Consider the following 24,452-nt stretch of genomic DNA (forward strand, 5'->3'; position numbering starts at 1 on the left):
TACCTGAGGCTTTGCCTCATTTGGATAGCGAAGCTTCCGGGTTGCTAGCTAAGCCTGGCGTTTGGCGGCATTAGGTGCCACTAACACTATTTTGCGCAGGTTGGAACTGGCGATAAGGAAGCCTAAATTATCCAGTTTAGGGCCTCATGTAAAGTGCAGGCTTCGGTCCCTCACAGCCCACAACGATTTCCCTCACAAGTGTGGATTATTGCGCTGCACGTTGCAAATCCCAGTCCGAAACCTTCGGCCAACGGGCTCGTACCTGATGGAAATTCTCATTTCCACGTGACAAGCGGTGAGTTGGGATTGCATGTGCCTCCTAACTTAACATTTTGTCTCGTCGTCCACCCGCATCGATTCCTACTGTATCTCACACAATCAAGCAAGCATGTCATCGCCAAAACTCAAGGTAGCAATCGCCGGCCTGGGCCGGATGGGCGCTCGTCACGCTCTGCACTTCCACACCATGACGCCCCGCGCAGAGGTCATTGCAGTCACATCGCCAAACGCCAAGGAACTCGCATGGGCCGCCCAAAATCTATAGGGAGTCAGGACCTATCCGGACTACGACGAGATGTTGAGGCAAGAGAAGACCCTGCAGGCCGTTGTCATCGCCTCGGCCACCGTCGCGCACGCGGAACAAGCAATCAAGGCAATTCGACTTGGGCTCCACGTGCTCTGCGAGAAGCCACTGAGCACGAATCCAGAAGTGGTACGTACTGCAGCGCAGTTTCTTCGTCCCGGCGCGTCCTCCTAGTACTTGGTGTCTTTGTCCTTTGTCCGGTGGGTGGTCCTAATGTCCCGCCACAGTCCCAAGCCGTTATCACAGCGTACCGGACATCTCGCGCAGAGTTCCCGGCGCAAAAAGTCATCTGCGGCTTCTCGCGCCGCTTCGACGCCTCATACCGCGACGCCTACGAGAAGATGCGCGCCGGCTTGATCGGGCGCCCCGCCGTCTTCCGCTCACAAACGTGCGACAAGCTCGACCCGTCGGGGTTTTTCGTCCAGTACGCCCAACATTCGGGCGGTATTTTCGTCGACTGCTCCATCCACGACATTGACCTGGCGCTGTGGTTCTTCGGCGAGGACTCGGTCGTCAAATCCGTCAGCGCCATCGGGATTACGGCGGTGTCGCCCGAACTGCGGAAGTACAACGACCGGGACAACGCGTTGGGCATCGTCGAGTTCCACGGCGGCAAGATCGCCCAGCTGTACTGTTCGCGCATGATGGCCGCGGGGCAGGAAGATAGTACGGAGATCACAGGTACAGCCGGCAAACTGGCCGTCAATACGCAACCCATGTCCAATCTCGTCACCATCTACGAACCCTCGGGGATTCGGAGAGAGATCCCGCCTCATTATTACGGCCGGTTCCGCGAGGCGTTCATCACCGAAGCCAACGAATTCACGGCGTGCTGTCTCGACAACGCCGAGCCGCCGTTCAAATTGGAGGGCGCTGTCACCGCCGTCAAGATCGGTTGCGCCCTACAGGAAAGTCTGATCACCGGGAAGAAGATCGAGTTCGTCGAGGACGGGCAGCGCATAGGCAGCGTCGAGAATGAGTCTACGCCTACGCCTCTGAGTGCGAGGTTGTAACTCGACGAGACCGGACAGCTGTCAGCGCATTATGCAGGCAGTGTCGAGGATGATGTCTACGCCTACGCCCGCGCCCCTGCCTGTGAGGCTGTGATCGGTTTGGTTAGAGTTCCGGATGTCAGTACAGCACACGGTATGGGTTCGACAGTAGCCACACCACACCACACCACGGCACGGCATCCCTGGAGGCAAGTCAATTCGGTATATACAGATACAAAAACGCAACATGGACGGGACGTTACTTCACAGTATGGTCCGACTCGATAGTCAGTAACCACCTACGGCACCGACATCCTGGGAGAGCAGTCAAGTCAGTATAGATACTAAAAGCAATAGGGACGGACATTAGTACAGGCTACGGGTTCGATGGTCACACCACGGCACGGCACGGCATCCTTGGAGCTCAGTATAGTATGGATGATACGAAAAGCAACACGGACGGACGTCAGTACACGATATGGTTCGATGTCTGCGCCCCTGACCGCGAAGCTGTGATGGTCGCCGTTCCGGATGTCAGTACACACGGTATAGTTCGATAGTCACATCACGGTACACTACACCACGGCATGCTTGGAGACCAGCAGTAGATACAGATACAAAAAGCAACATGGACGGGACGAAACAAGGCTCCGAATAATCATAGATAAATGGGCAAAAAGGGCGGAACAGCTTAATCCTCCGACACATACGCATCCGCAGAGTCAGTCTACGCACACGGTCATTCACCGCTGTCAGCAGACGTATGTCCGAACTCGATTCAAGTGATTTCAGTCTACTTCTAGACACGGATATCCAGCTGCAGTAAAGAAACGGGAACCGGACCACATGCACTCCCTGCTTACGCTATACGCAGATTTGTGAACGAAGAATGAATCCTTACAATATACACACATTGGAAGTGGAGAATGCCTCCTTAATCAATCATACCTCCCCTCCGGCATAGACCCACGAATATACCCATGACCCTCGGACTCCTCGATGACATCCAGATCGCGCACAAACGTGGTGTCGTGGTGGCCCGGGTCCGCAGGATCAGGCCGCACGCCATACGCGATCCTGTATCCGGAACCTAACCGCTCAGCTATCTCGTCGACAGTAAACAGACAGCCATCCTTGCCCACCTTCTGGATGACCGGGTACAACAGGTGCGCGACCGTCATGTAGCTCGGCTCGAGGATGATGGCCTTGCTGGCGAACCACACGACGCCCAACAGCATGACGAACTGCACAACGGGGATGCCGGCCAAGATGCCGCCCGCATCCGCCCACTTGACGTTGACCACCTGTGCTGGGCTGGGGCTGACCGCGCCCGTCAGGTTGATGCGGGGCCCGCCGAAGCCGTCGCTCGCCGACATGACCCCGACGGTGAAGGACATGACTAGCTCGGCCATGTGGTCCGCCGTGGTGTCACCGGGCGGGTTAAACGGGGTGTCGCCGTGGAAGAGTGAGTACTGCAGCTCGTAACCTTGGGTCTCGATGCCCGTCCAGCCGATCGCGCCCGCGAGGTAGAAGGCCTGGTCGTCCGGCAGGTCGACGCGTGTAGGGTCCTCGAAGCCTTCGACGTCGGTGTTCGTCACGCGCCCGACCGTGTTGTTGCACGCCCACATCCGCGGGGTTGGCACGGCCGAGATGCCCGAGCCCTCGGGCGTGCTCGTCAGGTTGTTCGCCGACTGAAGGGCCAGGATCTGGGCGCAGCGGGGCCCGCACGCGCTGCTCGAGTTGCCCATCCACGTGGTCTCGCCCGTCGCGACGTTGGGAATCGAATAACCGAACGAGTTGCCCTGGTCGTCCACCCACTGCACGCTGTACAGGAGCTCCGCGTCGTCCGTGTTGAGCCCGGCGTACCCGCCGAACGTGACGGTGTATTCGACGCACGAGGCCGTGCTGGACACGGTGCGCTGCGACACGACGTTCGTCTTCTGGTCCGGCGACAGGTCCACGAATCGGTAGTAGTAGAAGCTTCTGTCGGGGCTGACGTACCGGGCGTTGGGGTAGCCGACCACGTCGTCCAGGTCCTGAGGGTAGGTGAAGTAGTTTTGCCCCACCTGGCCCCAGAGGTTGGCTGCCGCTTTTTGGAACTCGCTGAAGTAGCCCGAGCCGCCGCCTGCCAGTGGTTGGCTCGAGATGTACGATAGGTCGGCCACGCTTGTTTCGCCTAGATGGTTCGAACATTACGGGGTTAGCACGAGAAGAATGGCCTCGTCGTGTCGATGGGGAAGGCAATAGGTGGAATGTGCTTGTACAGGCCCACATGAGCATCCGGTCACTTACCATGGGAGAGGTGGACGTATATGTCCGAGACGTCGATCGAATATGTCAGACCCAGCAGCGCGGTACACACGTTGAAGACGACAAAGACGAGGATCCAGAACGTGGCGAGGACCTGCGCCTTGCTCGGGTACCAGGTTCCCCGACGGTGGCCCCGCCACATTACGCGCAGGGCGCTCCTGTAGCTGTCGCAGCCGAGGACGTCCTCAAAGTCCTGGATCTTGCGGTACTGGGACGCCAGGAACCTCCACCGCATCATCTCGGCGTATTGCTTGAACTGCGCCGCGAACGCGAGACCCAGCACGATGGACAGACCCGTGATCAGGGCATTGTAGACGTACTTCTGCCTCCTGGTGAGGCCCGTTACGATCGTCGAGAACCCGTACATGGTGCCGGCCAGCGCAGCGCATATTCCCACGGTCCAGAACCACATGAACAAGCAGTCGAGGAACACACGGCGTGTCTGCCGCCGGGGGTCGAAATACCGGACCGTTTCCGTCGTTTTGGGCGCTGCCCGGATGTGCTTTTCATTGAGCTGATGCTCCCACGGCGAGGAAGGCACGGAGGGGATGCTGAATCCGGTGTTCTTTCTCTGGTTGGGCCCTTGTTTCCTCTGTCAACTAATGCCTCTGTGGGCTGCAGGCGGCACGTGGCAAAACACACTCCGACTTACTTACCTGTCGGCCTCGGTTGGAAGTAAGACTGCTCCGACTTTCTTAGGTGGTCGTTGAGCGGCCTCCATTCACCCTTATGAGCTTGGCTGGCCATGCCTCTAAGGGGCACGTCGTTGGGATGGGCGAGAATGTCCATGCTCTCTGTCAGGTGCGCGCGACTTGAATCGGCTTCGACTCCGGGAACAGGGTTCAGGCGAGAATAGCGAGAGGTCATCTTGCACAGAAAGCACCCGAGGCAAGAGTCGGGCTTTCCTTGATGATATACACAGCAAACAGGAACGAACGGTAGGAGCCAAAGGGGTGGAAGGAGCGGGCAGGGACACGAAAGAGCGTAGTCGTGCTTTGAGGCCTCACCCACTTTTAAGATAATCCCCCGTGGCGCATCAAACAACCAGGACACACAAGGCGGCTTTGACCGTGGTCTGCTGAAGCATTGGGGGCCGAAGCTAAAAAGAGCCGCCAACGGGCTGAAGGCTTAGCTGATACCGTGATTCATGGGGTGGGGAGTCTGGTGATTGGGCGTTGCTTGGCCTGTGAGGGCGATAGACAGCTAGTGCAGCAGTCTCTCGACGGTCGAGAGGGTCGACCTGGAGGCTAGGGCCAGGAGCCAGGAGCTAGCCATCGTAAGTTGTGTAGGAGCCAGGTTGTCATCCAGCGGCGGTGGCTTCGAAGACCTGCAGGGAAGAGGCAATGTCGCCGTGCTTATGTCACCCCTGTACTCGGCGGTCGTGTGGGATTATGTCGCGACCAGGACTTGGATATGATGTGCCCGGCGATTCCATGGGCAGGAGGCATCTATCGGCCATGTCCATGGACTCAGTTGCACAGGACGTTGCTCCATCTCTGCTGGGGGCATCCGAATGTGTACCGTGTATGAAGAAGGTGACGAAGTTCATAAGGCAGGCGGGCGCAGTTGGTGGCGTTCGTGAGGGTCGTGTGAGGCTCATGCTAGGGTTTGATCTTTGAGCGACTAAGCTGACAAGGGCAGTTACTTTCGCATGGCCCCAGCGAGGCGCTCGGCTTCGGATATTTCGAGCTCTTGTCGCCTAACAGCAGTCTTGCTTTTAGGCCTCCAGCCTTGACTGAATCCATCGTCTAGTTCCTCGTTGCGGCATAGGAATCTCGGTTCTCGTTGGCCTGGCGCCGCCGCCACGGTAAGAGATCTGTGATTGCGGGGCTCATAAGTAATTCAGTCAGGTCGGCACTTAGTCATGGCCTGGTTGGATCCGAGACAGCATGTTGCAGTACACCGGGGGATGCACGCCGACATACCCTTCGAGAGCGCCTTTCTAGATGAGCAGTCTTGTTCATGGTTCGTTGATAGTCCGAGTAGGAGCAGGAAGATCAGCCCCTCGGGAGTTGTTAACGGGTATTGCGTATTCGTCCTGTCGAGAAGCGTGAATGAGAAGGAGCGTTTAGGGATTTCTGCCTGGAAAGGCCGTGGAGCATCTCTCGTCTGCACGGATCCTGCAGGATGATTGTCGCGGTACAAATGGCGTGGCAGTCACGAACATGGCCTTATCGGGTGGTCGCGGTCCTCGCTGTTGGAAGCGCAATTTCATTTCCCCAGCACGAGAGAACATGGAGCACTCCCACAATTACATACCCACCGTAGATGCTTGTACAACTTCGCTACTTGGCATTTGGCGACCATCAAGGCTTCATACCGCTCACTCCAGGATTCGATCTAGGATACCTCAAAATCCCCATCACGTCCTACACCTGCACCTGCACCTGTACCTGTACCGAACCTTCTCAGGCAGCCGCACCGACTTTTGCACGATGCCCCGAACTCAATGTGGCTATTCAGCTGTGGACGCAGCCTTCAACGAGCGGTCCCTGGAATCCAAGCTGTCATCGCCTCCATAACACTTCACCACAAGCCAGGTGCTTATGTACTGTCGCTCATGCATTGAGTACTTATTGTCTACGCCACCCACTTCTCTCACTTTCTCCTTCAAGTTGGTGGCCTAGTACTTCTGGCATGGGCGAAGGTCTAATGAAAGTCACGACATGTACAGCCCCAGCCCCGTCTACTCTGGTCCTGCTGTGGGAGCGGACAAGGAACCAGCTCGACCTTTACAGTGATGGTGAGTGGATTGGTAAGCGTTTGACTCATAACAGCAGCCAACTTTACTTACACGGCACTTACTTAGTACGTTCCGATGCCGCATAGCAAGCACGAGACATCAGGCTATGAGGCCCCTCCCCCACTACCTGGATTTCTCGACGCGACTGCTGCCACCACCGAGGGCCCCGAGATTTCTCCGCCCAATCCTCCTTCCTGATACGGCTTGACGTCGTTGTGGGACATCGACGCGCTCTTTTCCGACGTATGATGCATCATCAGTGATGGAAACGATGATGGATCCTCATATCAGGCTGCCCCGGTTCACATGATCATACTGCTTTTACTCCCTTCGCAAGACTGTGGACAAGACCTGCAACAATCGAGCATTTACTCAACTATCACCCTCATTGCTTCGTCGAGTTGGTCACATGGGTTCCCATTCCCTACACATCAATCGTCGCCAGAGCCATCTGAAATGGTCCAACGCCATCACCCCCGTGCTGAAGGTCGACTCCGGCGCCGTGGTGACATTCGACGCCCTTGACGCTAGCAACGGGCAGGTCTCAACATCAACATCTGCCGAGGACGTTTCCAACTTCGACATCAACCTCGCAGATCCTGTGTACGGTCCCGTGTACGTCAATGGAGCCGAGCCTGGGGATGCGTTGGAAGTGGAGATCTTGGACCTCAAAACGGCAGACTGGGGTTGGACGGCGGTCATGCCTGGCTTTGGCCTGCTAGCCGATGAGTTTCGAGAGCCTCAGATCAAGATCTGGGACCTACCCGCCGACAAGCCCTACGCCGTGTTCAAAGAAGGCATCAGGATCCCGCTTCGGCCATTCCTTGGTGAAATGGGCGTCGCTCCCGAAGCAGACGGCGAGTTCTCGACCATCCCGCCTCTCATCACAGGGGGCAATATCGACTGTCGCCACTTGACTGTAGGGTCGAAGCTCTTCCTCCCCGTCAAGACGCCCGGCGCGCTGTTCAGTTGCGGCGATGGTCATGCGGCGCAAGGGGACGGGGAAGTCTGCGGTACTGCTATCGAGACGTCAATGCACGCGACTCTTCGCTTGACAGTACGAAAGAACCACGACTGGGTCGCCTCGCCGCATTACTTCGCCGCACCTCTGGCTCCCATTGCTGGCTTCGAGGATCGTGGCTCTTACGCGGCCTTGGGCATCAATTCCGACCTGCTGGAGGCGACGCGGGACGCTCTTCGGGGTATCATCAATTACCTCACAGCCACGCGGGGTTTGACACGGACGGAGGCCTACATGCTCGCATCCATTGCCGTGGATCTCAAGCTGGCAGAGGTGGTCGATATGCCTAATTTTGGTGTTGCAGCGACTCTACCACTGAATATATTCCAGGGCGAGTGAGGATCCCGTACGTGGATGTCGTACCATTTGCACGGCACCCTTCATGAAGATTGCTATGTGCATACTTACTTTTGGTACATATACTACTATCCCAAGAGGTGTGACAGAATCAGACCCAGATCAAACCCGGATCATACCAAGATTAGACCAGAGTCTAGCCTGGATCGGATCAGGCTCAAACCTGGATTATATCACTAATCCCCAAGCAAACCTAGATCAGAGCTACTAAGTACTACTATACTTGGGATTACATGTACATAGACCTCACTATTATATGTACTTATGTATACAACTTTGAATATACTAGTAGTACTAGTAGTGGGTGAGTACTAGTAAGTTAAGTATGTACTTTCTACTCATATTACTACATAGATATTTTGTGTTGTACTTTAGCTAATACTATATGTATAGTAACTTAGAATAGTACTACATAAGTACTTCTTATATATATGTAGTCGCGGGTCTAATCTTAACCCGATACGATAGAATTTGTAGTTCCTTATAGAAGAAAAGGATTCCGAAGCACAGTATTACTATGTACTTACTATATAGAGACTGGCGTAGCCCGGTTCCAGCCTAGCTCCAGCTCGATTTTAGCTCGGTTCCAGTCCGCTCCCAGCTCAGTTTCAGCCCAGTTCCAGCCCGAATCGCCTGGATTACTTAGTATATATATATAGTATAGCCCGCTTAAGGGGGGGGGTTAAACAAGTCTAAGATCGATCTGAGACCGATCTCAGATCGCTTCTAAATCGCTTCCAGATCGGTCTGAGATCGGTCTAAGATCAATATAGTACTATAGTGCCGCTCCTCTTAGTATCAGCCTAGTTCTAGTCTAGTTTAAGCCCGGATCAGGCCTAGGCTGAAACCGAGCTGACCCGGGCTGAGGTGGGCTGAAGGTGGATCAGCGCCGGATTGAGATCGGGCTGTAACTAAGTCTAGTACTAAGTATTTAAATTACCTTAAATCGGCTGAATCGGGTCAGCTCGAGTTAGCCTAGATTAGCCCGATTTAAAGTGATTTAAGTAAAGTCTAAAAAAAAAGTTCTGAGTTCGACTCTCGAATTTTTATTTTTTATTCCTTAATTTTCTCTTTTATTTTAAACTTTTCTTGAGTTTTTTTTTCGACTTACAAGCTGATTTTAATATAATTTTATATTTATATAAAATATGCAAATAAGTCTAAAAGAATTTAGTATATTAACTTTAGCCTAGGCTAACACGGATTAATACCGAGTCAGCTCGAGTCAACCCGAGTTAGCCTGAGTTAACCTGAGTCGGCTTAGGCTAGCTCGGGCCAGCCTACTTTACTTCGCTCTAAATCGCCTAAACCGGGCTTAATCCGGGCTAGATCTAGGCTAGGCCCGGATTATAACTTATACGAGGGCCTATATAGTACTAAGTACTTACTAGTAGTAAAGTACTATACTAGTAGGTGGTTGATTACAAAGTATTTATTCAGCACTACTACTTAGTTGTTAGGAACAGCCTATAGCGATAGGCAGGGAGTAATAGTGATGGGTTTTAATGATATTAGGTGTCCCTAGACCTCTAGGTCAAACAGGACTCAAAGCATGAGAGGAGGGTAAGACTCTTATGCGAGGTGCATGAGAGTTGAAGGCGTCCTCTTGGCAGGCTTAGTAAGCTCTGGTAGCCATTCCTGACATTAGTATACCATCTACTAGTAGTATACACTATGGCTGTGATATGTTTCTATACCTCCTCCCCTGCTTGAAGTACCATTCCGTACTGTATCTACATAAGGTTACCTTTACCGACGACAACAAAGCTAAAACCCACAGATGTCTAGAAGTGGGGAGCATTGAGGGCCATGACGCACAGCAAACCCGACATCAACCCGGCGGCGGGCAAGGTCATGAGCCAGCCCGAGAAGATCCAGACAAGTTGGCGCCAATTGACGGCACCGAGGTCGTAGTTCATCAACGCCACGCCCATTGTGGCGCCCGTGAGGCACTGGGTCGTACTGACCGGAAGACCGAGGCGGGAGGCGAGCAGTACGGTGATGGCAGCGCCGAGCTCGACGCTGAAGCCACGAGTGGGCGACATTTGGGTGATCTTGTTGCCGAGGGCGCGGATGATGTGGTAGCCGTAGAACCAGAACCCGGCGCCGAGCAAGAAACCGGCGATGACGAGGAACCAGATGGGAGTGGCAGCTCGAGTGTTGACCTCGCCGGCTTGGTAGGTCTGGTACGAGGCGGCCCAAGGCCCGACAGCGTTGGCAACGTCGTTACTACCGTGGGCAATGGACATCAGCATGGCGGAGACAACCTGGCAGTAGGTCCAGAGATGTTCGACACGTATGTCGTACTTCGCCGCCCGCCCGTGGATGTCTCGTAGCTTGGCCGAGTCGTGCGAGACACAGTCCCGTGTGACACCTTGGAGCAGTCCAAATTTGATGTAGCCGACAATACGACGAGGATTGGTGATGGATAGATGCTTGACAGGGTCGAGGAATCGTTCGTGTGGTCCAGCGTATCCCCTCCTGCGCACGGTGTTCGGGGCCGCAGTCTTGTCATTGACACCCTTCTCCAGAGACGGGTCCAAGGGGACTTGATGCTCGCCGTCGCTCAATGTAGCAGTCCCGTTGCCATTCTTCACGGAGGTCGATGTCGAGCTTGCGGTGTCATCGGCGTAGGGGTCCTCATAGTAGTCGATGACAAATTTGCCGTCTTCCTTTCCCGGCCAGTACAGCGGCGGATTCTCCTTGCGAAGCAGCGGACCCAATGGAACATGGTAGAATTTGACGCGCGGGTCCTCTCTGATCAGACGTCGTTCGAAGTATGGCATGAAGAAGACGTATGTGATGAGCAAGACACCGGCCCACACGCCGAGGATAATTCCGGCGGCTTTTCCTCCGCCGAATTCCTCCAGCGAGGGTGCTGTGGGAGCCTCGACGACAATGAAGAGGGCTAGAATTGCGGCGGTCGTGGCGAAGTAGATGGGAATCAGTCTCATGGCCCATTTGAAGGAGTCCTTCCGTTCCAGCACCGAGTACTTGAGCACTCCGAAGATCAAAGCCGAGAAGCCAGCGGCGATGAGTGGTGCAATTCCCCAGGACGCTGCTACCTGAGACACGCTGCCAGACTCCCAGGCCCATTTGATAGGTGATTGGGCGGCGAAGCCGACACCGATGAGGGCTCCGACGACGGTTTGGGTCGTGGACACTGGGAACCCAAGCCCGGTTGCAACCATCAACCAGGTCGCACTGCCCAATTCAGCGCAGCCCATGGCCAACATCAAGACTCCCGGACGTCCTTCGAAACGGTCGATGCTGATGATGCCGTTCTTGATCGTGCTCGTGACTCGGGCTCCCAACGCGACGGCACCCACAAATTCTGTAATCATGGAGAGGATTCCCACTTGGGGCATGGTCAAGGTTCTTGCTGCCACCGAGGTGGCATAGGAATTGGCGACATCGTTGGCGCCGTTACCGAAAGCACTGAACACAAAGGCGATGGTGGTGATCGCAAGGATCCAATCATATTTGGCTGTGAGGGGGGAAGGCATGATGTTCACCGGCCTTGTGGTCTTGCAATCGGTGGATTGGGCTGTATGTCAATCCCAGAAGAGCGCTGGGAGAAGCGAGAAGTTCGTGGCATTGTCGAAGAGCAGGGGTCTTTATACGTCGATATGAATTCTTTCGTTTCTCCCGGGCGTCGCCCACGCGTCCGAAATCGTGCGTCGTAATCGTTTGACGCAGCGTGGGATATGAAAATCTTCTGAGCCCGTTGTATGCCAAGAGATTCCGCCCGTGCCTACGAGAATGCTTGCTTTGAGCACGCTGTAAGAAGGACGAACCTTATTGGATCAAATTTATCTGGGTCGAAGGACATTCCATCACGATGCCAATATTCTTGGCAGGGCTGGCACTGCCCAGTCTGGCTCCCGATGCCCTCGCGCTCCGCTGAAGCTGACAGGTGAGCGGGGCCGAGCTAACAGAGCCAAGACTGTCGGAGAGAGGCCATGTCCTTCAAGAAGGACTGTCGCCAATGGACAGTGTCCCGCCGCTGCTTGGCCCCAGCAGTGGCGATGATTCGCCTCGGCTTTGGACGTGTTGCAGGCAGAGAAGCGAGCATGCCATCTCCAGTCATGCGACGAGAACCCCTCCCTAGGTCATGGTGCGCCTTGCAAATCTAAATAGCGTTCGGGCTCCAACATGAGGAGTCTGGATTGCCGTATAATAGCTGGAGAACCAGCAACGTGGTCGAGATCGCTTTGCCCCAGTTCCCTTTCTTCGCGTCCTTTCACTTGCAGTGTGGCCGACCATCGTAACTAGGAAGCGCTACTCGTCAGGCCATGTTACAATGCTGCCGGTGCCGTGCTCGACACACCTGAAGCGGAATCATCACCGTGGTTTGACTTCTTGCCAACATCGACGGAGTCGTTGATCGTGGTCGACCTCGACTCCAGATAGGCCTCAACTATTGCTCGTCTCCGCTCCTGAAGTACGTGGGACGCGACCTCCTCGGATTGACATTCAAACGCTCGCACGGCTTCTTAAAGCAGCTGACTGAGAGCGTCCAGGAAGGGAAAGATGAAAGACGCGGCGAAGCGAAATACTCCGTACGATCCAAGGAAAATGGAATGCCACGCTCATAGAGCCTGCCTCGAACATGTTCATATTCTGGAATTCCGTATCGCGAGATCGGACACGGCCGAGCGCAAGAAAGATGCCGGTCAAATCACGACCATCGCAAACATCATTTACCCCACCCAGGTGGCCGGGTTGTTGCAAAGATTGGCGAGCCTCGTGGGCATTGCCATTCGCGGCGAGGAAGAAGCAATCACTTTGTCGCAATCGGAAGATCCTTATGGCCACTGGCTATCGTCGTCTTGCCATGTCTTTCGAATCTGGACTAGAGTTGCAATCGAGTGTCTTGGCGAGCACATCGTCGAAGTCTGGGCGAGCGCATGGCGGTGGGAGAAAGCTCTTCAAGCCTCGGCGCCAAGTCCGCCAAGCCAGAGCTGGATGTGCTGATTAGTCGTCGCTGCGGAGCGGAGACATGCCGTCCAACCCTGGGCCTTGCTGTTCCGTCTTGCCACAGCTTGGCAGATTCGTCCAGTGACAAACCATCAAGGATCTACTGTATAGAGGGAGGAGCTACCACATGGACGGGCCCGCCAAGCAGCTTGTGTGCGGTAAGCGCCTGCGAGGCTGGAATCCAAAGCTACCCCGGCAGTCGCTTCTATGCACGCCCCTGTTCTGACTCGTTCCTCAACATATCGGACGAGCCGACATGTTGCGATGGAGGTATGATGACATTTTCTTCTGGTGAGAAATGACGTCGAGGCAAGAACACCATGATGCTGCATACGTGCATTTCGGCAGGGTTGAGCATTGAATGGCCAGAGACCTCGATGGCATGATTTCGGCTGAAGACACCGGAGACAGGTCGACAAAATTTATAGTCTCCCGCTACTCTTGGGGGCGCAGGAGTTGCAGACTTGTCCAGATATGTCCTCACACAACCCATCCTGCAGACTCTCTCTGCCACACGTACCAACAGGAGACCATGACTACTCGGAGACCTTGTGCGAAGTCCTGCATCAACCTGGACCATCACTCCGACCAAGATCTGTCCATGTGCAGTTTGCAAAGACATCCTGCGCAGTTACGCAGTCGGTCTGGCACGGCCCCAGGCGAGACGGATACTCTCCGTAAGCGATGTCGACCTGGTGGATTGCCTTGTGGCAGTCTCGTCTGATTTTGGCACAGCATGGTGGGCGAAAGTCTTGTAGGTCCGGCTTCCCTCCGACTGCTAATGCTCCGAAGCAACACCCACGTGTCGCACCACGAGCTGCCAGGTTCTGAGCCGCGAATGGATATTCAGTGGCGGCAGCTAGGTGAGTTTATTGTCCGCCGTGACCGTCGACGCGCTCTCGGTTTCACCGCTTCGATGAGTCGCACTCGATCCGACCGACCTTCCCACTTCAATGCCGTCTCGAGATCGCCTACGCTCCTATGTTGCAGACTGGATGATGTTGCCATCACAACCATGGCTGAATGCTCAAGACCCGCTACCGGAGAAAACGAGTGCAGCAGATTGCGAACAGAGGCAGACCGGAACATACCTTCGACCTATGGCGACGATTTGGGCACCAGGCATCATCTCGCCATTGTTGACCCTTGGTGGACCCCCGTCAAATTTGGCTTTTTGGGGCCGTGTAGCTGCTTCGAAGACATGGAGCGGGCCACTGGTCCGACCAGCATTCAACAACCGCGAAATGCGCCTCCGCTCTGCGACGACTTACGCTTACAAATGCGTCTTTGTGTGGGCATTGTGCTCCAGTCTTGTGACCTCACTGAAGACCCGCGACGGGCTTCGCGACAGTAAGGAAGAGGAGTAGTAGAGAAAACCGGCCGTCGATTGTGCGCTGTCAGGAGAACAGTCCGTACACAGTAGTCCGGTAAAGTGAGCCCCCTTCTTCAGGCCGTATACGTACCCAGGCAAACCATGGCCTTCGGAAAGTGTCTGCCGAACGTCTGATTTGTCATATCCGGCAGAATGAGTCCATACTTTGGTAAGGACGGGGGTAGGTCTCCTCCAGCCGTGACTAATGTCCTGCATGGTTCATAGTCTGAACAGTAGTCTGGACGCCATGCCAAACGAAGAAGTGTTTCATGTCCAGCTGATTGGACGGCGAAGCCTTGGGCCTGTAGAAGCTCTCACAAGCTTTTCACGCCTAGATCTCGTGAAGCTCGCGAAGTAGAACTAGGGCAGCAATGCTGTTGGTGTAGAACAGTGGCCTGGATATGGCCGCACAAAATCGCCTGTGCGAGCTCGCATTCGTGGACCTAGAATCCAATGACTTCTTTCCTCACCCGAACAGGCTGGACCGAGAAATTCTGTAGCTCAGGGTTTCGCCCCGCAGACGCAAGAGGCGGGGCTTCCGGCCTTGCTGCCGGCACTGTCATAGTGCATCGAACGTCTGCGATTGGAATGGCAAAGTCGAGGATAAACTGGTATGTCGTGGGATATATAACTCTCGCCCGAAAAAGCCTGTTGATCCTGCTGAGTGAGGGCCCCTCAAGGATGAGCTGATGTCAACCTCATCACGGTGCAGGATACCCATTTCCATTGACGCCATTTGACCTTCTCACATGGCGAAAGACGGACCGATTCGAATACGATTTGTCTACGACCGGACCAGCCACGTACTGTCGGAGAAAGAGTACAGACACCAAGACACTGAAGCGCTCTCCCATGCTTCGAAGGTCTCGTATGAACGCCGCCGGCAGCGAAAGGAGCCGCCACGCAGGTGGGTATTGTCGGTAGCCTGTCATTGTCCTTGCTTGAACATTCTAGTGACCGGTAACCTAGGGAAGCGAGCTCTCCATATCCGAACGGCCATGCTTCCGTGTCACCGAGCAGCACGCCGGACAGTGCCATGTCGTTTTCGGATGTCCACTATTTGGACCCGCTCTACAACGTGCCTCACCCAAGAGTGGGCTCCTTTTATCGAGCACTCGACATTTGTCAGATGAGACGCCCACCTTCGCGTGCTCCCCCACAAAGCTGACTGTGAGGTGGAACAGGGTTCCAATGGATCCTGCCAAATGCTGCGCCAGCTTTCGTTCTCTTCAACGTCTGCAATGTATTTGAATCTGTAGGTGATAAACCACGTAGTCCTCATGTGCGTCACTGAAGTCGCTGTCGATCAGTATTTTTCGAGTCCAGGGTGTCAGAGCGAGGCTGCGCAGCACTGCATCGCCGCGCTCGCCTACGGCTGCCTCGAGCTCCACCGGAAGGAGACCAACAGCTGGGAGTTCGACTATAGCCAGGAACAGCTAAAGCATAATGCTTTAGCCATCTCGCTGCTCAAGAAAGACATTGTCACAGAAAGGACTGCCGCGGACAGCCCGTCCGCGATCAACACCATCTTCCTGTTGAGTTTCCTGGCAGTGAGACATTGATTTGATGGCCAGCTTCTGCAAACATATGCTGACAGGGGGACAAGCAATTTCGAGGCAACCACCAAGAAAGTGCTCTGCACCGCAAAGCCCTGAAGCGACTACTCGATTCTACCGCTGGTCCTATCGACCGAGCAGAGTTCGACGGGAGATATGGAGGGTTGCTGTTGCAGTGAGTCCAAACTCCTGCTCATGCCAGAGAACGCTAATATCAGCCCTTCGACTAGATTCAGTTGTTGGATGGACGTCTTGGAAGGCCGACCAAATGTGCTGGAAATCTTGCCAGAACACCAAAGTCCGAAGTTGCTCATTTCCGCATTCAACTGTTCCGCTGCCAGCAAGTATTATGACGTGGCTGCCACTCTGCCCGTGGGATTTCAGGTATTGATAATCAAGGGTATGTTGAGTAACGAGAGCCGACGTCTGCTTGCGCGATTCTCATACGCCTGTCAACACGGACTGGGCGCAGTACCTAAGGCCGAAAGTCAATTCCCCGACTACGCCGTGGCCAGTCCCTGGCTCACTGCTGCCGAGCCGAGCTTGGAGAAGTGCCTGCAGTTGGCGCTGCTCTGCTATGCTCACATGAGATGGAGCATCGCTCCGAACTACGTGGCGGGCATCTTGTGTCACACCATCTCCAGGACCAAGCTAGCTCAGGCGCTGCCATGGGTGCCAGCGTCTGACAACCCCATAGTCACAGAGTGTCTTGTGTGGATGTGGATGGTCTTGGTTGATTCATATCGTCTTGAGGGCTCGGTGCTTCCCCGAGAAGGATTATCATGTCTCGGCGAATTCAGGTTTCACTTCCCGGATTGGCAAAATTGGACGGACATCGAGATCAGCGTTCTGCCGAAGTTCTTCTGGCGCGAAGGAGATTCGATTGCAATCAGAAAGGCGTGGGGTTCTTGACCAAAGGTGGAGGCTGGTGAATGCTTCGTCTGCTTTTCCCGCCGAAGGCTGCAAGTATGGAGAACGAAATCCCTACCCGTGACAGTTGCTGTGAGGTAGCTAGTGCCATCGAAATTGATGTTACAACTCAGCGGTTCCGTATCGGACAAGAGCATGCATCAGTATGTGGTCGATGGGGGAGTAGGGTTGTTGGTCCCTTGCCACATCGTCGTGGTTTTGGATAAAGAAGCAGTAGGGATTCGACAAAGCGGGGAGAGAGCAGGCTACCCTGGGAGTCTCAGATTAACACGCTTGACCTCAGTCCAGACTAGAGGTGAGTAGGTGCAAACCTCATCGGACAGTCAAGATGGGACGCCGCCGACCGCCTTCTCCGTTATACCACATCCACGGCTACTATGATGATTTAACGGGCCGCAGAAGTCGGGTATCGTGGCGGATAGGCTTTGTCACGGTGAGGTCGAACAGAGAGTAAAGAGACACGCAAGTGAAGTGCAATAACTGTCACAAGTTAGCAACAATGCGCTGAAGAGAATGTCGTCATCGTCGAATGATGCGCCGTAGCGGGTTCTCACTTCTGGCACTGCTCATCAGGACAATACAGTACACTACTGCCCCAGGAGCTACTTGCAGAGGAAAGGCACTTAGGTAGACTCAGCAAGTGGCTATGTCACTGTCATGTTCACTTCGGGTTTTCGATCATGAACTTCAAGACCAGCGAGCGGATCCATCCCACACCGAAAGTGAGAGTCATACAAATCGATCTATCGATCTATCTGTGCGCACTGAGCCGCCTGTTTTGAGATGGATGATGGCTCTAGCCCAGTCTCAACTACGTCTGCAGCTGCTGGTAGAACGCCGCCGAATTGATGAAAGCGCACCTCCGCAGTAGGCCTGGCTCGACGACATCCCTCGCGGCCGTGGACAAGTTTGCATTACCCGCATTCGGCCCGCCAATCACCCTAACCGTCGCCCTGGTGACGTTCTGGCCCGTCTTCGCCGCCTCAGCCCTCGTGTACGCCTGCGTCCATCCTGCGAGCGTCACATCGGGATTACCGCTGGGGTGGCCTGTCGTTGCGAAACGAGCCCAGCTGCCGGACATTCTTGCTGCTGTGAGATTCGCCGCGGCGGTGGTCCCAAAGCCGACGTTGGGTTGGTCGAACACGAATGGCACGTCAGAGAAGTGAATCACTCCCTCGAAGCTGGCGTTGAACAGGGACAGCACGCTGGCGAGGGACGTCGTGTTGAGAACGTAGAGGTAGCTGGCACTACCGCGCTGGGCGACGCGGTGAGCCACGTCAAGGGACTGGCATGCGAAATTGACGTCGCGGTAGATCTGCGATGCCTGGAGGAAATACGGTGAAATCTTCAACATCTGCGCCGCAACCGTAAAGTCGTTAAGCGGATAGAGGGAGAGCAGGGTTGATATCGTGGTGGAGTTGAGATGTGGGTATGCCGACCGTAGGTATGTCTGGACCGCGGTCGAGGCATTCAACGTGGGGGGCGCGAAGATGCTGCCATCGTTTTCATTCCATCCGGTAATGATCGAGACGTTCTTGTGAAGGCGACCTGTACGGAGAAGCGTTGACGGCGCCGCAGGCACATAGCTTCCATCCACTGTTGGGAAGAAGATGTCTTGGAATGAACCGCCTGCTGTTGTAGTGTTCTCGAACTGGAGAACAGCGTTCAAGAGCGAGTCTGCAGCGATATCGCGAAGACATGCCAAGACCAGGCTGTCGTTGGTGGAGGTACAACCAGCCAACTGGGCGACTGCAGCTGTGTTATTGGCGGTAATATTGCCCGTAAGACCTGGATCCCCTGTTGGGCCACCAGATTGAAGGATGGCGCGTCGGAAAGGCGCAGTCCCTGTGCATAGCGATCAGTGTGTGGCGTGGACGCAAGTAGGTCGAATCTCACCATTGCCACCATTCGAAGTTAGATGCAATCCTACGCTAGTGGCACCGCTACTCTCTCCGAAGATGGTCACATTCCTTGGGTTCCCGCCGAAAGCCACGATGTTCGATTGAACCCAGCGGAGTGCCAGTCTCTGGTCAAGCAGACCAGCATTGAGTGATCCTTCCGACCTGAGTGCTGGACTGTTGGCGAACCCAAACACATTGACACGGTAATTCATGGCCACATAAATCACGGGTGTGCCTTTGGCAGCGGACCCGGCTACTAGAGCAGTAGGATTGTAGAGCGAATAATTGTACGAGCCCGATTCGAATCCCTGGCCGTAGATCCAAACCATCACCGGAAGATTCGCGTTCTGTCTGGTTCCTGCCGGTCTGACGACTTGAAGACTCAGACAATCTTCAGAAATATTGTAGACACCTGGGTTCTCGCTGATGGCACCAAGAAATGACAGAATGGTGTTTTGAGGGCAGGCTGGCCCCGCGGCTGTGGCCTGGACAGTGGTGCCAGTAGGATAGGGGAAGGCGCTGGGAGGCTTGAAGCGGTTGGGCCCCGATGTATCCTGACCATAATTTATTCCCAGAAACTGTTCGGTGCCTTGCAAGCCGACTCCTACATAAGAGAGGTTATGTGCTTTGTGCAAGACCGTCACCTTACTCTGGGCCACGACGGCGCCGATGAAAAGCGAAACGAGGAGCTTCGTTGACCACATTTGGCGAGTATTTCAGGATGGCGTCTGAGAGAGCTTCAAGCGTGCGCAAGACAGCACATTGGAATTTATTCTCTTGTAAGGATTGCGTCGGAACGGCCTCTGACGTCTGCAGACTCGTCAGCCTTCCACGTAGAGGTTCATTGATGCTCGGGCAGGGTAGCCAGGCGTAAGGCTGCCCACGTGGCATCCCTTTGAGAGACGCGGCAAGTCTCTGGTCTTACGAAGCCTTACAGCCGCTGTCATCCGAGGAGTAGCTGATGAAAGGTATAAGTCATGATCAGAAGCGAGTGAAGGCTGCAGGTGACCGGGAAACTCGCATGGTCTGGCCAGTTGCAGCTCGAGCTCGGACATTCTGTCGAATCAGCTGTAAAGAGGATACGATCTGGTCTCTACTTGGCCAAGTCTGAGAAGCAAATCCTTGGTCAATATTGGCTCAACGGCAGAGCTGAGGCGCGAGCTGGAGCTTTTGCAATGGCGGGCGGATGCGGGGTCAGACATGCCGTGTACCTCGTACTGTGTGCATGTTCACCACGGCATTACTCGCCATGCACTCGCTTGCTGGTGGTGTCCACGCATATACCCGACCAAGCTCTCTCGAGCACGTACACATATCACGTCACCGTTGCGTCGTTCTCGAGCAGAAAACAGACCGGGTGGTAACGAGTGCTATCCTTGGAGGGATCCCCTGAAAGTTTCTGTTATCGTGTCCGAATAACATGAAGAAATCTTGATAAGTCAAGTACGGAACAGCGCGAACAGAAGACTCACGCGTACGGTCGGCCATTGCACCCGGACTCCCATGTTCTAACAGCTCGCCGTATTTCGCAGCCCCACTCGTGCCGCGCTTCGGCAGAACTTCGGATGCAAACCGAGAAATTTCGGAGTCGAGCACTTTCATGCCTTGCGAATATGGCACTGTAGCCCTTTCTACTGTCGCTGTCAGAACCCTCAGAGTCCTGTCGAGTTGTGCCGCAAGGGACCAGCTGCCAACAGCCATGGAGACTCTCGTCGAAAACAGCGGCGGCCAGCTCACGATCCGCAACATCCAGCCGCCCACGAAACGAAAACCCACGCACCTAACCCAGGAAGACAAAGAGAACCAGAAACGCATCGCCGAAGCACGTAGGAAATACGGGCGAGGCCGCCCCGTCCGCATCAATGAAGCCAAAGACAAGAAACTGCGCGCAAATCTCAAGCGCATCGAGACCAAATACCGAGACGCAGTGTTGAATGCAAAAGATGCGGAGATTCTCTACGAGAACGAGGAAGGTTTTTTGCAGCCCGAAGATGAGCTGGAGAGGACATACAAAGTGCGGCAGGATGATATACTAGACGCGGTCGGGATTCAGCAGGCAAACAAGTCGGTCGAGTTCAAATTGGACCTAGGGCCCTATGTTTCGGATTACACGAGGAATGGGCGCAGTTTGCTGCTCGCGGGGAGGAAGGGCCATATCGCTACATGCGAATGGCGAGCCGGGAAGCCCGGCTGTGAGTTACATCTGAACGAAACGGTGAGGGACGCGAAATGGTTGCACAACGACCAGTTCTTCGCCGTGGCGCAAAAGAAACATACCTACATTTACGATCAGGCCGGAGTGGAAATCCACTGCTTGCGAAAATACGTCGAGACGACGCACCTCGAGTTCCTACCCTACCACTTTCTCCTCGCCGGTATCGAAAACAGCGGGTTTCTGAGGTACACGGACACGTCGACCGGGAAGATTGTGGCAGAGTATTCGACCCGCAAAGGATCACCCACTTCGCTGGCGCAGAATCCCTACAATGCCATCCTCCACGTGGGCCACCAGAACGGCACAGTCTCGCTCTGGTCTCCGAATTCCACGGATGCGTTGATCAAGATGCAGTCCAACTCCGGGCCGGTTCGATCGATCGCGGTTGACCGATCGGGCCACTACATGCTCTGCGGCGGCCAAGACCTGCGCCTCAAGCTGTGGGACATCCGTGCCCTGAAAGAGGTCCATTCTTACACGACCCGCCAACCCGCTTCATCAATTGACATTTCCGACAGGGGCCTCGCGGCCGTAGCGACTGGCACTGGCGTGACCATTTGGAAAGACTTGTTCACAGCGATCCCGTCCCACGAACCTGAAAAGGTTCAATCGCCCTACCTGAACTGGGGGAACGACGGCCAACGTGTCGAGCGTGTGCGCTTCTGCCCCTTTGACGATATCCTCGGCATCTCCCACGCCGGAGGGTTCAACAGCATCATCGTCCCCGGCGCGGGAGAACCAAACTACGACGCCCTCGAAGTCAACCCCTACGAGACGCGTAAACAGAGGCAAGAGGCAGAAGTCAAATCGCTGCTTACGAAACTCCAGCCCGAAACCATCGCTTTGGATCCTACTTTCATTGGCACGCTCGACACGCGCAGTGCGGAGCAAAGAAGGCGTGAAAAGGATCTGGATACCCCGGCGGAAGACCCTCTCGCGAAACTACGGGAGAAGGAGAAGCACCGTGCGAGGGGCAAGAATAGTGCGTTGAGGAAGTATCTGCGCAAGAAGGGCGGCAAGAACATAATCGACGAGAAGAGGATGAGGTTGGAGGATATGAGGAAGGAGAGGGCCGAGAAGGACAAGGAGCGCCTGAAGCGGGATAGAGTCGAATTGGGACCTGCCCTCAGCCGGTTTGCCAGTGTGAAGCGGCTGTAGCTTTAGGGACAGAAGCGATGTGGCACAAAGTCTCCAATATTATGTGCTTGAATCCGAATGTAGACTTCTTCGTAACCATTACACATGTACAGTCCTTGCACCCGCTGTGCCACCCAACCACAATCTATGCTGCCAAAGGAATACCCAATTGCCATTTCCCAAAAGTCCAACGGATGTTCCTATACGCGGTACCCGTAAGAGTTGTTCGGGAGGACATGTTTTGTGATATCTGTCGGCTGGATCACAGTGCGCAATGACCATATGCCTGATCCGGTTCTGTTCACTTTGACCAATGGATGGCTGCGTGAACTAATTTACTGACTCGGCTGCACAGAGTGGCGGTCATGTCGTGGTGGCGAGGTATACACCGTCCAAGGCTCTTCCGTAAGTGGGCTCAGCTGGTGAACCGGGTTGAAACCAGATATGTTGCCTCAAGTGCGATATGGCCGGCTTGTCAAGCACGACAACGCTCTCGTCATCCACTTGGTACCTAGGGATGCATGCAGCTTCATCTTTTGGCCGTCGGCTGCTCACCACTCCCTCGAGCAGCGCCCGCCTCCCATCGTTTCCGACTGACAGCATACCCAGCCGTACTCCTCCAAGCACTGAGGATCATCTCCACCGTGTCCCGCACACCCACGCCATTCTTGATCACACCCCTCACGACGGGTCCGCCCTCGCGGATCTTGTTCGCCTCTCTCTCCATCAGGTCTACATCCGCTCCAACCGCCTGCGCCAGGTCGCATTTATTGATAACCAACAGGTCCGAACCCGTGATGCCCGGCCCGCCCTTCCTGGGCACCTTATCCCCGCCCGCCACGTCAATAACGTAGATGATAAAATCCGCCAGTTCGCGCGAGTAGTTTGCTGCCAGGTTATCCCCGCCGCTCTCGATGAGCAGGAGATCTGTCTGAAATTTCGCGTGCAGCCCTTGCAACGCGAGTAGATTCGCGCTGATATCCTCGCGGACCGCGGCGTGCGGACATCCACCCGTCTCGATGGCAACGATCCTCTCCGGTGTAAGCGCGCCGTGCTTGGTCAGGAATTCGGCGTCCTCCCGTGTGAATATGTCGTTCGTCACGGCCGCGATGTTATACTCCTTGCGCAGGGCCAGGCAGAGTTCGAGCATGAGTGCGGTTTTGCCGCTGCCCACGGGCCCGCCGATGCCAACTGTGAAGGCCCTGTCGCGGAAGTCGCGACCCTCCACGATGGGCATCTCCCGGTGCAGGAAGGAGCCTGGGCCGTTGTAGATCTCGTGGGTGTGGCCGTGCGGTTCGCCGTTCGTGTGGTGGTCGTGCGAGTGCAGGGGGCCGTTGTCGTGGGAGTGGGTGGCCATGGTTGCGACGACTGATGGGATCGAAGATAAGGGAAAGGACAGAGACAGGGAGGGGATTCAAAGTCGCTTCTCGGCTCAGGGGTTTGTGTCTCTGCTCTCGGCTCTAGGTGTGCGTGGCTCTTGATAAGGCTCGAAACTTGACCGGCGTGGGGCGGACAAACGGAGAGTAATTAAGGGAGCCCGAGGCTTGACGTGATATGGCTGCGGCAGCCTAACAAGGAGTCAGATGGAGTGGATCGACGTCAAATGATACACAGGTACTGTACCTAGGCAGGTCACAGCAGGGACTGAAGTTGTCGGCGTGGTATTAGATGTCTTGGAAAAGCAAAAGCACACGAGGGGCAGGCGATAGTACAGCACTGGACCCCGCACAGGTGGGTGACAGGCATACACTGTATTGAGCCTCAACTCCGTAGGTAGTGATGTCTTGTCGTCAGCCATCGGGTCTCGTACTAAATACCGAGAACGTGTCTTTCACGCGTGTTACTCGAGATCACCAGGTAACATGACTATCATTCACATCGTGCTGTTCCAGCTCAAATCGTCGCTGAGCGACGCGGAGAAGAAAGAGGTGTGTCGTCGGACTCGGTCCTGTCCTTCACCAGAGTCGAGAGGTCGATAATAATGGTATAGTTCTGCGACGACATGCTGGCCTTGAAAGACACATGTCTGCACCCAACGTCGAACAAACCGTACATCGTCGCCTCCTCTGGCGGCGTGGACAACAGTCCCGAAGGCGCTCAGGTTGGTCTTCGCGCTTCTTGCTGTTTTGCGTTGACTGAGTGGCGCGATCAAGGGAGGGCTTACTCATGGGTTCGTCGTCGAATTTGCGTCCAAGGAGGATCGAGATTACTATGTCTCTAAGGACCCGGTACACCAAGCCTTCGTCAAGAAGAACGGGCCCAGGTTCGACAACGTGCGAGTTATCGATTATGAGAAGGGGGTGTACTAGGCTGGAGACGCGGTTTTCATTATATTCATCAGCCTCTTGAGGTATG

The 24,452-nt window shown here is 55.0% G+C and overlaps 9 protein-coding genes across 9 annotated transcripts; 5 read left to right on the forward strand and 4 right to left on the reverse strand.

Annotated features, from left to right (window-relative positions):
• Positions 1-574: 574 nt before the first annotated feature.
• Positions 575-1,596, forward strand: A1O7_09524 (myo-inositol 2-dehydrogenase; the record flags this gene model as incomplete). The annotated part of the gene is made up of 2 exons (XM_007763512.1): positions 575-712; positions 811-1,596. 2 exons carry the CDS (start codon positions 575-577, stop codon positions 1,594-1,596), a joined length of 924 nt encoding a protein of 307 aa, XP_007761702.1.
• A 917-nt stretch (positions 1,597-2,513) lies between these two features.
• On the reverse strand, positions 2,514-4,752 carry A1O7_09525 (uncharacterized protein; the record flags this gene model as incomplete). Its single annotated transcript, XM_007763513.1, has 3 exons — positions 2,514-3,751; positions 3,868-4,467; positions 4,542-4,752. The coding sequence occupies 3 exons, from the start codon at positions 4,750-4,752 to the stop codon at positions 2,514-2,516; spliced, it is 2,049 nt and encodes a 682-aa protein (XP_007761703.1).
• A 2,285-nt stretch (positions 4,753-7,037) lies between these two features.
• On the forward strand, positions 7,038-7,988 carry A1O7_09526 (uncharacterized protein; the record flags this gene model as incomplete). The annotated part of the gene is made up of 1 exon (XM_007763514.1): positions 7,038-7,988. One exon carries the CDS (start codon positions 7,038-7,040, stop codon positions 7,986-7,988), a length of 951 nt encoding a protein of 316 aa, XP_007761704.1.
• Positions 7,989-9,790: 1,802 nt separating this feature from the next.
• A1O7_09527 (PiT family inorganic phosphate transporter) lies at positions 9,791-11,512 on the reverse strand (the record flags this gene model as incomplete). Its single annotated transcript, XM_007763515.1, has 1 exon — positions 9,791-11,512. One exon carries the CDS (start codon positions 11,510-11,512, stop codon positions 9,791-9,793), a length of 1,722 nt encoding a protein of 573 aa, XP_007761705.1.
• Positions 11,513-15,394: 3,882 nt separating this feature from the next.
• A1O7_09528 (uncharacterized protein) lies at positions 15,395-16,826 on the forward strand (the record flags this gene model as incomplete). The annotated part of the gene is made up of 5 exons (XM_007763516.1): positions 15,395-15,482; positions 15,543-15,613; positions 15,669-15,908; positions 15,965-16,089; positions 16,145-16,826. 5 exons carry the CDS (start codon positions 15,395-15,397, stop codon positions 16,824-16,826), a joined length of 1,206 nt encoding a protein of 401 aa, XP_007761706.1.
• An 829-nt stretch (positions 16,827-17,655) lies between these two features.
• On the reverse strand, positions 17,656-19,449 carry A1O7_09529 (uncharacterized protein; the record flags this gene model as incomplete). The annotated part of the gene is made up of 2 exons (XM_007763517.1): positions 17,656-18,689; positions 18,741-19,449. The coding sequence occupies 2 exons, from the start codon at positions 19,447-19,449 to the stop codon at positions 17,656-17,658; spliced, it is 1,743 nt and encodes a 580-aa protein (XP_007761707.1).
• Positions 19,450-20,444: 995 nt separating this feature from the next.
• Positions 20,445-22,118, forward strand: A1O7_09530 (uncharacterized protein; the record flags this gene model as incomplete). Its single annotated transcript, XM_007763518.1, has 1 exon — positions 20,445-22,118. One exon carries the CDS (start codon positions 20,445-20,447, stop codon positions 22,116-22,118), a length of 1,674 nt encoding a protein of 557 aa, XP_007761708.1.
• Positions 22,119-22,626: 508 nt separating this feature from the next.
• A1O7_09531 (urease accessory protein) lies at positions 22,627-23,454 on the reverse strand (the record flags this gene model as incomplete). Its single annotated transcript, XM_007763519.1, has 1 exon — positions 22,627-23,454. One exon carries the CDS (start codon positions 23,452-23,454, stop codon positions 22,627-22,629), a length of 828 nt encoding a protein of 275 aa, XP_007761709.1.
• A 505-nt stretch (positions 23,455-23,959) lies between these two features.
• A1O7_09532 (uncharacterized protein) lies at positions 23,960-24,406 on the forward strand (the record flags this gene model as incomplete). The annotated part of the gene is made up of 3 exons (XM_007763520.1): positions 23,960-24,025; positions 24,088-24,198; positions 24,251-24,406. 3 exons carry the CDS (start codon positions 23,960-23,962, stop codon positions 24,404-24,406), a joined length of 333 nt encoding a protein of 110 aa, XP_007761710.1.
• Positions 24,407-24,452: the final 46 nt, after the last annotated feature.

The sequence above is a fragment of the Cladophialophora yegresii genome, assembly GCF_000585515.1.
Source record: "Cladophialophora yegresii CBS 114405 chromosome Unknown aczIN-supercont1.7, whole genome shotgun sequence".
Taxonomy (NCBI): domain Eukaryota; kingdom Fungi; phylum Ascomycota; class Eurotiomycetes; order Chaetothyriales; family Herpotrichiellaceae; genus Cladophialophora; species Cladophialophora yegresii.